The sequence below is a fragment of the Excalfactoria chinensis genome, chromosome 3 (assembly GCF_039878825.1).
Source record: "Excalfactoria chinensis isolate bCotChi1 chromosome 3, bCotChi1.hap2, whole genome shotgun sequence".
NCBI lineage: Eukaryota > Metazoa > Chordata > Aves > Galliformes > Phasianidae > Excalfactoria > Excalfactoria chinensis.
Genome location: NC_092827.1, coordinates 29,981,773 through 29,995,365, shown reverse-complemented (window position 1 = coordinate 29,995,365; position 13,593 = coordinate 29,981,773). Strand labels below are relative to the sequence as shown.

Here is a 13,593-nt window from a genome sequence, read left to right as displayed (position 1 = left end):
AGTATTGGAACAGGCTGCCCAGGAAGGTGATGGAGTCACTGTCCCTGAGAAAGAAAGTAGAAGATGACTGACAGATTTCTGTCTCCGACCAGTTAAAAAACAAACAAACAAACAAACAACAACAACCCGACTGAATAGAGAAAGAAAAAGAAAAGTGAGTGAAGATGCGGCCGGCCACCCCGGCCCTACACCTGCTTCCCGCAGCCGGGGGCCGCCGTGCGCCTGCGCGCAGGGACCGATGCTCCGCGGCCGCTGCGCCGCGCCCCCCCGCCTCCTCCCCGCCCGCCTCCGCCTCCGCGCCCTCCTCCCTGCCCGCGGGGCACGGGAGCCGGTGACGGGAGCGAGGCGGAGTCTGGAGGGAAGATACCGAGAGATAGAGATTTAAATCACATCCCCGGCTGTAGAAGGGCAGCAGCAGCAGCAGCCCCGGCGCAGAGGCACGGACGCAAGCACCGAGGACAGGTCTGCCGGCTCCGCCGCTGCTGCTGCTGCTCGCCATGGGTGCCGCCGCCGAGCCCCCCCGCGCCGCGGGCCTGGTGTCCAGCGTGCTGAACGACACCCTCGAGTTCTACCGCTGGACCTGGAGCATCCGAGGTAACGCGCCAGGCCGGGCCCCGCGCCCGCCGCCCCGCGCTCGCCGCCGCAGCGCACCCGCCGCAGCGCCGCCGTCGCCATCGCCTCCCCGCGCCCCCTGCCCGCGGGCGCTGCCGCTCTCAAAATGGCTCCGTTGCCACGGCGATGCAGCGCGGCCGAGGGGTCGGGACCGGCTCCTCCCGGGGTGCCCGGACGCGTCCTCTCGACGCGCGTGGGTTCGCGATCCGCTTTAATCCCCCGAGGCACGGGCGGTCTCGGAGCCGCGAGGTGAAGGGCTCCTCGGCTGCCCGCGGGCCGGGGGTTCCGCTACTCTGGTCTCGACCCCGTGCAGCGGAGCCTCCCCGGGCGGCCGCGTTCTTCTGGGGCCCTTTGGTTCCCTCCGGAGCTCCGGCGGCTCGGGACCTGTGCGGCAGCCGGGAGCTCTGTGACAGCATCCCTCGCACTTTGCAAATGGTGGAGTTCAGCGATTCAGCGAGGAAATGGCTGTTACCATCGCAGCGGGAGCGTTTCACTTTGTATTAAGTGCTTCGGGGGTCGTTCTGCTGTATTCCGATTTCAGTGTGCTCGGTTTTCGTATTGACACCCAGCATGGAAGATGCTGAAGAGGAAATGCCTTGAAAGCCGGTACGGGGACAGCAGATGAGGCAGTAAGTCACCCCGCTGACAGGTAGCCCTGCAGGTACTGCTGCGTGTCAATGGCGGCCTCAAGCTGGTCAGTAAAACGAGTGGGGTAGAGTTTCTGTTCATTGCTGCCGTGAGTGGGCCTGCGCAGCTGATAGAACAATAGCAGCTCTCTGGGTCTTTCCATCATGATTTAGTTGACTGCACAACGATGGGTTCTAGACTAGTTAGATGGAAACCTAGAATTGCACAGAGTACTGTAGAGCAAATGTTTGTGGCAGGCTGCTAAGGGGAAACGTGAGGCCTTGGCTTGGGCCGGGAGCGCATACTGCATCAGCAGTCGTTGCTTCTCTGCCCCCCTCCGCTTTGCCATCTGCCAGATAACAAACTGATCTTATGTCATAGGTGCAGGGGCTCGCTTTTTCTCATGAGCTGCCTTCTCAGTCTATCTGCTGGGTCTTGCTATCTTTTTAAAATCATTAAACCTATATGCATATTCATTTAGTCTTTACTTGCAACCTGCAGGAATGTGAGAACAAATGAAAGTGCTTGCAACAGCAGTAGGTTGTCAGCTGTCAGTGCCTGCTCTGCCTCTTGCTGCATACAGTTTTTGTAGGTTCCTCAGTAATGCATTCCAACCCATCAGTAGCATTTTGGGGTGGATGTAAATACAAATATGGTTACTAAGTTGATATCCTTACATCCTTCACTTGCTTTGTTTAGAAAAGAATTTCAAGTTCTCATATTTTCAGAACTTCAAATGCTTTATTTCAATCTATATACTGACTACGTTTGTTGTAAGGAAAAGAAGGGGAAGTATGAAAAATGAAGTCTGTGGAAGGAAGGTTGAGATAAGTTACTTACACTGGTAGTATGTGTTGAGCAAACTTTTGTTTCCTCTTTCGCTACTTACGAGCACCTTAAGTGGTAGGATGTTCTTGTAATGCTATCTAGAACATGCTCAAGTCCTTGCTAATCCTATGCAAAACTTTAAATTGTTGCGCTAAGATCCGTAGTGTTGCTGTTAATTCAGGAATCCGCTATGATGAAGTTCGTTGACTGCATCTGGCACAAGGGGCTGAGAGTTTTTGTTCGTGTTTTGAATTTCATGATTCCGTGCAAGGACAGTTTTGCACAGAGCCTAAGTCACACTGTACTCCTATTACCAGCCTTGTTTATACCCAGCAGTCTATAAAAACAAGGTCCTGCTGTACTTAAGGCCAGGTGTGGACATGTGAAATGTAGCATCATACCATGCAGTTACAATGTAGCTCTGGATAAGAAAGAGCCATTATTGGTATCTAATAAAATCATATTTTAATATCAAAGTTTGGCTTAAATACTCTCTCAGTTTACAGCTCTTCTGCATGTGTCATCATTCAGAACAAGATACTGTATCCATTTGTCGTCTTTCAGTGTGCTCAAATCATGAATCTGGCACTGTTGTGTGAATTCACCTTTGTGTCAAGAATGGCAGTGATGTTGCTCAACAACCAACACAAATTATGGCATGCAAGACCATTGCCTAACATTCAATATCATTAAATAAAAAAAAAACTATACCACGCAGCAAAGTTGCTCAACAAATGATGCCATGCAATAGCATTACACAATAAATCATACTGAAACACTACTACACAGCAAAATTACACAATAAAATGTGAAGAAATTTTATTCCCACTACTACTCCTACACAAAGGCTTCTCATTCATATAAAACTAAAATTATTTTGTTCTCCAATACTTGCTTCACTCTTCCGTTGGATGCCTAGATCTGTCTTACACACTGTTCTCAATGCACAGCTGGGTTGTCCTGACAGCAGGTGTTTTCCTCTGCTATCCCAGACTCCTGTGATGGGGCTGCATGTAACTGTGCCAGAATGTCCCACTGAGTATTGTGCTGCTTCAGTTTTTTGCAGTAAATATTTGGTCTTTTTCCACCCTGCTCTGGGATGTTTAAAAAGCAACCAACGCTTTCTGAGGTCAAAAAGATATCTGACAAATCCTTTTTGTTTGCTTTTTTAATATGTCACAAATTTTAGCATTAAGCATTCTATCCGAAGCAACTGCATTGGACTTGGAGGCTTTTGTTTTTCTTCTCTTTGTTTTGTTTTTTTTATCAGTTGTGGTTTTGTGTTTAATCTTGCATGGTTAACAATTTTTCTCCATATATTTATTATTGACGTATATTTGCAGCATAGCAATACTTAAATGTTTTTTTTTTTTCTTGCTAATTTATTTGAAATACATATTTTCTTTTTCTTTTCTTCTTTGACTGTCTTTTTAAAGCCTTCTTCCTGAAAACCTAAAATCCATTCTTAGTGTACCCTCATCTGAGAAGGCTGAAGGAGCTCATTTAGGAAGCCATACATTTTAAAGGGAGGCAGAAAGGGCAAGAAAACATTATCAACATTATCAAGGGATTAAAAAAAAGGTTGTTGGGGGAACACTTATTATCAGGAAAGATGATCTAGGAAATTCCATACCATTATTCCTGTAAGGGCAAGGGAGCAGTAATGTGTAATAGATAGGGCAGGGCCTCTTCTTTCTTCTGGCTCAGATAGCTGGTTGGGGTTAGATCTGGGCAGGAAGGATTAAGGGTATGATTAGATGACTGAGCAAATGACTTAAAGGGAGGTTCCAGGCTGAGTCCAGGAGAGCTATTAAGATGAATAACTCAGGACAAAATCCAAGAGAGAATGTGGAAATCTCAAAATGTGGATGAAGAGACTGTGACACTTAGGGAGGAGGAGTAGGAGACTGGCCTGAAAAGGAAATTTGTGAAACCCATTATCCAAAGATATATTTTAGAGGAAGGAATTAATTTGAATGTACTAAGCTGGAGAACAGAAGGATTTACAGACTTTGGGTGAGAATGATTGCTCTTAGGGCTCCAAGTTAAAAGGAGGCAGGGCTAGCCCAGGCCACATGGGACCGCTTTGGAACAGCACTTATTTACAGCTGTTGCAGTTAATAAGATTAGACTTTTTCCATCAAGAGGAAAGAGAGGCAAAAGATGCTTCTTAGAGAACCATCCTACCACTTAAGTGTGTGTTTACATCTTGTTCAGGAGTGATGTCAACCGTATCAGTTGGGCCAGAAGTGCAAAGGGATGAGGACAGGGAATATGGGGCAAACTTACAGCTACTTGCATTGACAGTGATCTGGTAGAGCTGCTCTCATGGAATTCTAATTGCTGTAAAATCTTGTGCTGTGAAGGTCTTGAGACTACAGCTTCAAGTTAGGAAGCTAACATAGTTTCTTTTTCAGTCCAGGGAAGAGAACTGGAAGAAAACATATTTCTTCTTCTTCCCTAATTCTTTACCTCACAGAGAAAGTGAAAATGGTGAAATGATCCTGAGTATTTATGCCAGGAGAAAGTTCATTGAGTTGGTTGGTAGAACAGTGGGTTTATCTGAGTGAAAGCAGCATCTTGTTGTACTGGAGTGTTTGTGCCACAGCTGGAAGCCAGAAGCATCCTGATGGAAGTTTGCCAGAAGCTGAAGGTGGGGGGAGAGATGGAAGAGTGAGATGGATTCTTGCAGTCTGCTTCACAGGAGGGAAACAGAATGTGCTCCTGAGTTTTTGGAGCATCAGATTTGGTGATTTGGTACAATGCTTGATTTGCAGATGCAGTTGTCTTTTCAAACAGTTTTTTGATCTGTGACCATGACTGTGTAAAACAAGGATTAGACATGGGAAGACTTAGACTTCCTTGTAAAACCAGACCAATGCCAGAAACTAGAGAACTGGGTAAGCGTAATTGGGTTTGGCTGCCTTGAGGCAGAAGCAGCACTTGGAGAAGTTGATCGCAGAAGTAAAGAATGATAAAGGTCAGAACATGTGAATCTACTGTCAACCAAACCAAAGAACACGACCATCCCAATTTGCTTAATTTGAATTTCATTAAGCATTCTTCCTAACTGCCTGTCAGTGAAGGAACTTATTTTGTGTAGAAAAAGAGCTATTGTTATTTGTTTTGTTTGGTTTTGTTTTTGAGGGGGAAACAGTTTGCTGGGTCTTTGAGGGAAGTTTCACCTGTGTTTCATCATCAGAAGATGTCACGTAGCAAAATGCAAAAGAGAGCTTATCAGAGCAAAACAGGTGCAAGAGCCTTTGGAAACGGAACATAATTCAGATAAGTTCATTCCTGAAGTGGAAGCTCCCATTCAGACGTTTTGGATCACAGTGCTTGAAGAAGTGGAGCCTTAGGCAATTCCCTGAAGCAAAGCTAATGATGTGAGCAAGAAGATGAGGTGTAAGAGGGAGACTCCTCTTTCAGAAAATGAAGAAGTGATCAACTGCAAGTCTCATCAGCAGAGAGATGAAACAAGAAAAAAGCCTTCAGAGCATCTGCAAGCATATGATACAAAGTTCTGTTTGAACATTCATCATAACCCAGAATGCAGCATATGCAGGAGCCATATATTGCAACAAGAAGTTGAAATATCTGTGGTGTGAAGCACAGGCATTCATCTTGGGGATTGCTCTGGTTGCATACATTAATGAAGCCCGGGAATTGAAGTGTTGTTTGTAGGTGGTTGTCTCTGATTAGCAAAACTTGACTACAGATTGACTGTGGTAGTCATTCTATATTTATGCTGTGCTCAGGGTTATGGTTATCACGATGGCATCCAGAAGAGGTTGTATCAAACACAGGTCTGTGTTGTAACCAGGAAAGACAGTCAAAGGCAACTTAAGGACAACCAGCAGAGGAAGAGGTAGGGTAGAGATGCTTCTAAGGACTTGAAGATCAAGGGCCATGAGTTGTGGGTGAGGCAAGATTCTGCTTTTGCCAGTCCAGACATGTTTTTGGAATTATGAGATTCACATGGAAAGAATAAGGAGTGTTCAGATGAGAGATGGATGAGTGAAAAGGCTCCAAGCAGACATTAAGAAAACTTTGCGAGGAAGAATTTGCTAGGATGCAACACTAGGAGGAAAAGGTTGTAATGTGTGCTGTAGAGCTTTTGAATTGGAAAAAAACTGTGGCTGAATGATGATTTGTGTAGCTAAAAGGAACTGGCCACAGAAAGAGCAAGAGGTCTGACTTCTAGAGAGCCTTGGTGTGGCCAGAGTGTGCCTGGAGTGCAAAAGTTGGGACAGTGTGCTTGTAGGGGCTTTGGACAGTAAACTGCTGTGCTACAGGGCTTTCAGGCTGTATTTTATTTAAAACAAAGCTGAAGCTACCATGGCATTTAATAAGGAACTTGTTCTTGTGTATGAGACAGACTGACCTCTTTGGCAAGATGCAGACAGATAATAGCTAGTTTCTAGATCTTATTTAGGCATGATGTGAGTAATCTGTGCTTAATTTTGTCAAGACTTGAGTGCTTCTGAGCATATGGACTGCAAGGAGTTGTGGCATTTTATAGACAAAAATTAAGGCGGGTATGAGGCTCAGCCTGCTCAGGGTCAGATGGCAACCCTGTGGGGACTCCCAAGACTGCACCCAGCAGAGCAGTTAAAGCAATATATGCCTGTAAGGCAAGCCCAAATCTATATACTGAGTGCACTGTGTGTTTTGTATTAAATCCCACCGTGCACGCTTGGATCTCAGGATAAACATGAGGTAGTTTACTTTTCTTTCACAGAAGGTGTGGGGTAACAAACTATCTCAGTTTGGCTTCTGTTTATTGCAAAACAGCATCAGGCCTGTGGGCATCGACTGCTCTGGGTTGTGGTGAGCTAACTCACTTATGTGCCTAGTGTTCAGCTCCTTTCTTCAGGCACTTGGTTTTAGTGGCTTGATCCTTAAGTCCTGCCTGTGAAGTTCTCTCTCAGTGGCGTTGTGTCTGCTTGTATGGTGAGCACTTTAGCGGGTTCACTCCATCCATCTGCCTTCCACTTGTACTCTTCTGTTTCAGTATGATTTGAGTTCTGACAGTTTGGGTTATATCCATGCATATGAATATGATTTCCTCATATCCCACTGCCAGTTACAGCAAATGTGAGAGATTGCTCTGTTGTTGGTCATAAAATATTTCTGGAAAAAGACGTTTATAGCCCATTTCTTTCATCTCATCTGTTGAGCCAGTAGATCTTGTCTTTGCACAAAATTTTATTGTGTCCTTTTATTCCTGGATCATAACTGTAATATTTCCTTTTAAGATGGTTTAAGATACTGCTCTTATATATATAGGTGCTTACTTGAATAGCTGGGCTGAAAAATAAGAGCCTGTTTAACTGTATTTTCTGGATTTGCATGTAATAGTTCATATTTTGCTTGGAACAGAGGCGCCCCTTTGAAGTACTTCATAAAGAGTGCTCTGATGAGCACTGATACTTAGGCCAAATTTTCTTTTATACTCTAACCACAGTTTCAGTGTTCTATGAATTTTTGATCAAGGGTGAGAAATTATTTCGGAAGCCATCAGAGCTTAGGTTTGGGGCCATATGTGACCGTGAAAGGTAACCGTGAAAAGCAGAAAGGCTTAATTGTGGCAGTCATTTGGATATGGCATTACCTGGCAGCCAAACTGATTGTTTTTCCTACTCATCTATGTAGTGAAGGACTCAAATATTTATAATAGTCCTGAACATCTTTGGACAAGAGCATACTTTCTTGTTCAGTTCACATGTTCAAAAACAACATTTCAAGTTTTATTTGTGTGATTTTTCCTAGATTTGTCATTGCTGATATTGAAAGCATGTTGAGGAAGCAAGTTCTAAATGGCTTGCAGTGTTATCCTTCTGTGAGGGATTCTTTTGTGGAGGCAGATGTACTAACAGAAGTCCTGCTGTACCTCACTACTGTAAATTTTACTTCTGCCCTTGAATTTGAAAGATAAGAGCTAATACATTTTAATATCTTCTTACGCAGTTGTACTCCAAACAAACTTTTGACCTTGTTCATCCTTCTGTAAAACCAAGTTAGTTAGCAGCACCTTCATGCTGATGCAAACAAAAGCAGGCAGTTTTATCAGCGGGATTTATTGTGCAGCTCCTTGCAAATGTTCTCTGGTATCTTTCAGATATTTTTAAAAATATGTTTCATTTTACATTCCTGGTCCTCAAACATGTTTGCTCACTGCATCCAGGAGTCTCTAAATGCTCATCTGCAACCCCAAATCATTCTTAGTTGTGAGAACAACAGTGTAAGTTCTTTGCAGTCACTGTGTAGTTAAGCAACAGTATGTTTCTGCTGTGTTAGCATATCAGCAATATATTTCGGTGCTGCACTTAATGTCCCATTAGTGCTGAGTGTGTAACATCTCACTACAGTGGGTAGAGCCTTGCAGAGATTCTAATTTAAAGGATTATTAATAACAGTTAATTTTCAAGGATGTTAGCTTCTATCTGGAGGAATCTAATACAGATCTGTCTGTGGAGAAAATCTGTTCTGTGGTCATCTACACTTTGCCATTATAAAAGCCCCAGGTTGTACTAGGTAGGCCAATACTCCAGTCTGCTATTGCAACACTGAATGTGTGTACATTGTATGCTTGTATGACTGCTTACTAATACTCTTATACTAATACAAAATTAAAATTGTACTGAAAGACAGAACATGGTTTTGATAAAGAAAACATTGCAGAATTTCAAAGTACATTTTATGCTGCACACATTTCTGTAGAAATACAGAGATGTGCTTGATCACAGTACTCTGTACCTAGTTCATGGAACTGCAGCCTGTGTTCTTTGTTTGTCTGTTTTGTTTTTTGTTCTCTTTCCATCTGTATCTTGCAGCCTTTCAGAAAAGGCACACAGGTATCACTGCATTGGGAATACATCTTGCTTTTGTGATGTTTGAGAAAGTCAGATTTGACAAATGAATGAAAACAAGCCTCGAGGGCTTATTATCTCTTACATCTTGTGTAAGCTTTAGTAAGGATTATATTTTTATTATCCCTTGAAGCAGAGTTTACACAGTCCCCACAAATTATTATAATCAATGGAGGAGGTAAATAATAAATAATTGAAATAAGATGCTCTTGTTGACTTGAAAATCCTAATGAAATGCTGAACTGATGAGGCTCCTGAGCTTAATTTCATTACTATCCTTGCCTTGAGACAAGTATATCCTGTAATTGCAGTGCACAGGCTCAAAGGTAGTATGACACTAGTGACTGAGTTATGGGAGTCCCAGGAAGACTAGGATGCTACCTACAATACCAGTTACACCACACCTGACCTTGTAACAACAAAATGGTATTATGCATCCTGTTACTTTAATGGGAGTTTATGAAATATGCATGTTACCCAGGTGTTTAGTAGCTGCAGGAGATGTTCTTCATACCTGTGCGGTATTTTGATTTTATGTTAGGTTCATTTGTTGCTGTGTATAGTTTTAAATACAAATAAGCAGTCAATTGCAAAGCCTTGAAATACAAAGGAAAACCACAGCTTGTTGCATGCAGTACCTGTTAGTCTTGTCTGTAGCTCTTTTGGTTTGGGGCAGGCACCTCTAATTTTTGGATGGAATGGGATTTGTTCGGTTTTGTTTGCAAACTCTTGAAATCTAGATTTGTTGGTGTTTTTTTTTTAGGGGGGGAGGTTGTTTTGTTTTGAGGTATATATTTTTATTATTTGTTGTGTTGTAGAGTACTATTTTTTCTTCTTTCATCTTATCCTGGTGTTTCATAGCTTGCTATGACAAGAACACTTGGCTGTGAGATTTTGATGCTTCTTTATTCTCAGCCCAACCAAATTCAATGATTGAACTAGATGACCCTAGTGGTCTTCTCCAACCTTAGTGATTCTTTGATTCTGTGAGATTAATTTGTTCGTGTTAAAGCATAGACAAAATATTTGACTCGCATATTCCTGTTTATTCTCTAAGATCTAAGTGAACATGGCGTCTTTGTAGCACTGTGTGCTAAAAAGGGACTGAAGTGAAGCCTGCTGTTGTGCTCCCTTGTTGGAAGTGTTGTCCATACAACTACAGACTCTTTATCAGGATCTGTTGTGATAGGACAAAGGGAAATGTTTTCAAATGGAAAAAGGGGAAATTATGATTGGGTGTGGGAAAAAAAATTATATATATATATTTTACAGTGTAGGTAGGGAAGCACTGAAACAGGATGCCCAGAGAGGTGGTGGATGCCCCATCCTTTGGAGACATTCAAGGTTAGACTGGACGGGGCTCTGAGCATCCTGATCTAGCTGTAGGTGTCCCTGTTCATTGCTGGGAAGGTGAGCTAGGTGACCTTTAAAGGTCCCATCCAACTTGAACAATTGTGCATGGTGATACAGAACTTTTCTGTGAGGGAAAGTGGCAGCACCTTGATTGGCACAGTGGTCATTTTCCCATCAAAGAGATGCAAGGCTAACTTCACTGTTTAGAAACTAGCCAAAGGAAAGCTATGAAAATGGTTAAAGGTATGGAGAATTTGCCTTTCAGTGAATAGGGGGAAAAATGCGAGCAATCTGAAAACTGCTAGTAAGTACACTGATGAGAAGAAAAATGATATGTCTTCAGTTGACCATGGAAAAGTATAATTAATTGACTGCTTGAAGTTTAATTCTTATTTTTGTAGTATGTGTAATTAACAATTTATAGTGGTAGAGTTTTCTGGGGTTCTCTGCCTCTGAAAATGCATACTGGAAAGTAAAATGAGAACTTCTTCCAAGGGAAATATCTAAGCTAAAACAAACGAGTTAAGAGAGATTTGAAGGCCTTTGTTTTGGAGATTATAGTAGATATCTGTGTTCCTCAACTAAGTACAGGTATCTTTCACCTGTCAGACTCCTTAAAAATACCTGTAGTGCCTGCAGACATTGTTGAGTATTATGGGTGAGATAAAGGTAAGAAGCATAAACCAGGCATTCCCAGTATCCCAGCCCTTCTGCTTTCCTGCATTGTCCCGCCTGGGAATCCATACCGACTTTCTGATGAATCAGACATGCTATGGGCATGTTTGTGCTTTGGCTTTGGTCCTTTGAAGTAGGATTTTCCACAAGGAAGGTTGATAACCTAAGACATTTGAGGACTAGAGTGCAATGAATACATGTAATATATAATCTGCACCAGAACAGACAAGCTAATTCAAGAGCTGGAGGACTTTAAAAGAATATTTCATTTCAAACTGTATAGATGCTCTATTAAAATGACAAAATACATAGAAATCTTTTGTTTCTGTTGGTATTAAATCCACGTGTTTTGAGTGTGCAATTTTCAGTCTCAGGTTGTGGAGCCCATGCAGTTCTACCATTTTAGGTGTTACATTTGTAACTTCAGCTGTTTCATTTGTATGTTTGGGGGTTTCAGTTTGTCAGATTAAAGTAGTGGGTTTTGCTTACTTGTTTTTTCTTGGAATCCCCACAAATTGGTAACAATAAATGCACCGCTCAGTGGTTCTGATGTGGTACTCCAATTAATTTAAAAGCCTGGGCTCTAACCACAGAGATGTTTACTTGAGCTGAACTAGTCTGCCAGTGGTTGTGTAGCCACAGTAAATATTTCATTCATTTATTCATGGGGCTGAGACAGTGGTTTTAACACAAAGTCAGGAAGAGAAATATGTAGTATAGGACATCATTCATCATTAACCAGAAATAAAAAGTAGAGAAGAATGCTGAAATATTATGTAGGATTGTAATCCTATAGCTTTGTACGCATTATGTTATAAGGTTCATGATGGTGTTTCGCACGTGTTTTCTTACAAAATGAAAACACAGATCATAACTCTGAGTTGTAGTGCCACTGGAGCAGAATTGTTTGATTAATACCACAATGTTTTTCATAGAACACCTAGGTACTACTGGTTTGCCTTCCTAATCTTTCAGAATCTAAATTTAACTTGTTTAAGGAACTCTTTCTCAAACATGTGATGGGGCTTTGGGAGGGCTTCTTGTTTAAAATAAACAGCATGATCTGTACAGAACTCTCACTGCTAAGAACCACTTTTAAACAGCCACCGTCATTTCTGCAGTGTCTTTAGAAATGTGATTGGACAGATGGATGTGCTGGATTGGCACTGTAAGTGTCTTTGCGCTGAGAATAGTATCAATAGCTATTAATAACTTCGAAAGGCTCTCCAGATAAATTAGTGAGTAGTAACCTTATAGCTAAGGAATGCACATGTCATTCAGCTACAAACTTGCATTGAGTTTATTTCTTTTTATCTTTATAGAACAAATGTGAATGCAAGGAATTTCAAAAGTCATATCTTTCAGTTATATTTCCTCTAAAGCTAATATTAAATGCAGAGATAATCACCATTGTATCAGTTCGGGATTTCTCCCGGTGGGTGTGCAAGTTTCTGTGCTGTGCGCTTTTTGCTTACTTTTAAAGTTTGCACTTCTTCACTGGGGGGAAAAAGTCATAGGCTTAGTAATATACAGAAAACAAAACCACCTAAACCCCTCTCGCTTGGCAAAGAAGTGCTGAATCACATGTAACAGACGCATTTGCTTATTAAAACACATACAGTGCGCTTCATAGATGTTTCTAATGATTTTAAATCCAGGTCACTGTCAGTGCAGCCTTGCTTGTGAAGTTCATCTTTTGCCTTCTATGTTTCATTATAGGTACATAGGGTAATTGCATCCTGTTCAAGCAACGGCAGGTAGAATATTCAGTCCTTTTAATGGTTCTCCTCTCGAACTTGCATTTGAGGAGCAGATTATGCATATATTTCCTGATCATTGTCTCACACAATAAAGATATGAAGCCTGCAAAAATTAGATGCCTTGAGGCAATTTCAAATATGTATGCTCTCCTCTTCCTAGTGCTGGCTTTGCAACATGAGACTTAAATATTTATATGTGCAAAATGGCAGGTAAATCTCATGTATGAGAAGATTTCACATTCTTGCCTTACATAACATGTTCCTGCTAGAAAACTGCTGTTAAAAGATACCTTCCTTTACTCTGGGTTCACCTTACAGTTGAGTGCTGCTTTAAATGTTTGGTCCAAAGTTTGCACCGTCTTATAACAAAGCACTGTACTACAGGTTGTACCATCACAACAATCATTTCATTTGTGATCGAATTAGAATCTGGGTCTTAGGATTTGAAAGACAAACGCATTAATCCCCTGAAAGATTCAGTCACTCTCTGTCAATTCTAATCAGGTGAAGGCATTGCTCATTTTGCTTCAAGGCAGTTGGAGGGTTGTTTGTTTGTTTTTTTTAATACAGGGAACTGGGCTTTTTTTCTGCTTATTTTGTTTTTCAGGTAATAATGCACCTATCACATATAAAATAATGCAGGATTTAATACTCTTGTATGTCTTACCACAGTTCTCTGTAATTTGCAGAAATCCTTTGTGGCCATCTGTACCAGAGAATAAATGGGATACAAAATTCTGTTGTTTTTGCTAAAACCAGGGTAGGGTGAGGTTTGTTTATTTTATTTTATTATTATTATTTTGAATAGCTTGGAAGCTTTGTCCCTTTAAACAGATGACATAATTTATCTTGCTCTGAAAGAGTTT

General features: G+C 41.7%; 1 protein-coding gene across 3 annotated transcripts in view; it reads left to right on the top strand.

Annotated features, from left to right (window-relative positions):
* The first annotated feature begins 298 nt into the window (after nt 1–298).
* Nucleotides 299–13,593, top strand: part of ELOVL4 (ELOVL fatty acid elongase 4) — a 30,730-nt gene continuing 17,435 nt past the window's right edge. Inside the window, exon 1 of one of the 3 annotated variants that reach the window (XM_072331884.1) lies at nt 299–594. In XM_072331884.1, coding sequence (XP_072187985.1) covers nt 498–594 — 97 coding nt within the window. In that variant the 5' untranslated portion in view covers nt 299–497. Of the gene's footprint in view, nt 595–703; nt 1,242–13,593 lie in introns of those variants that run through there. The other 2 variants (XM_072331885.1, XM_072331886.1) reach the window with 2 other exon arrangements.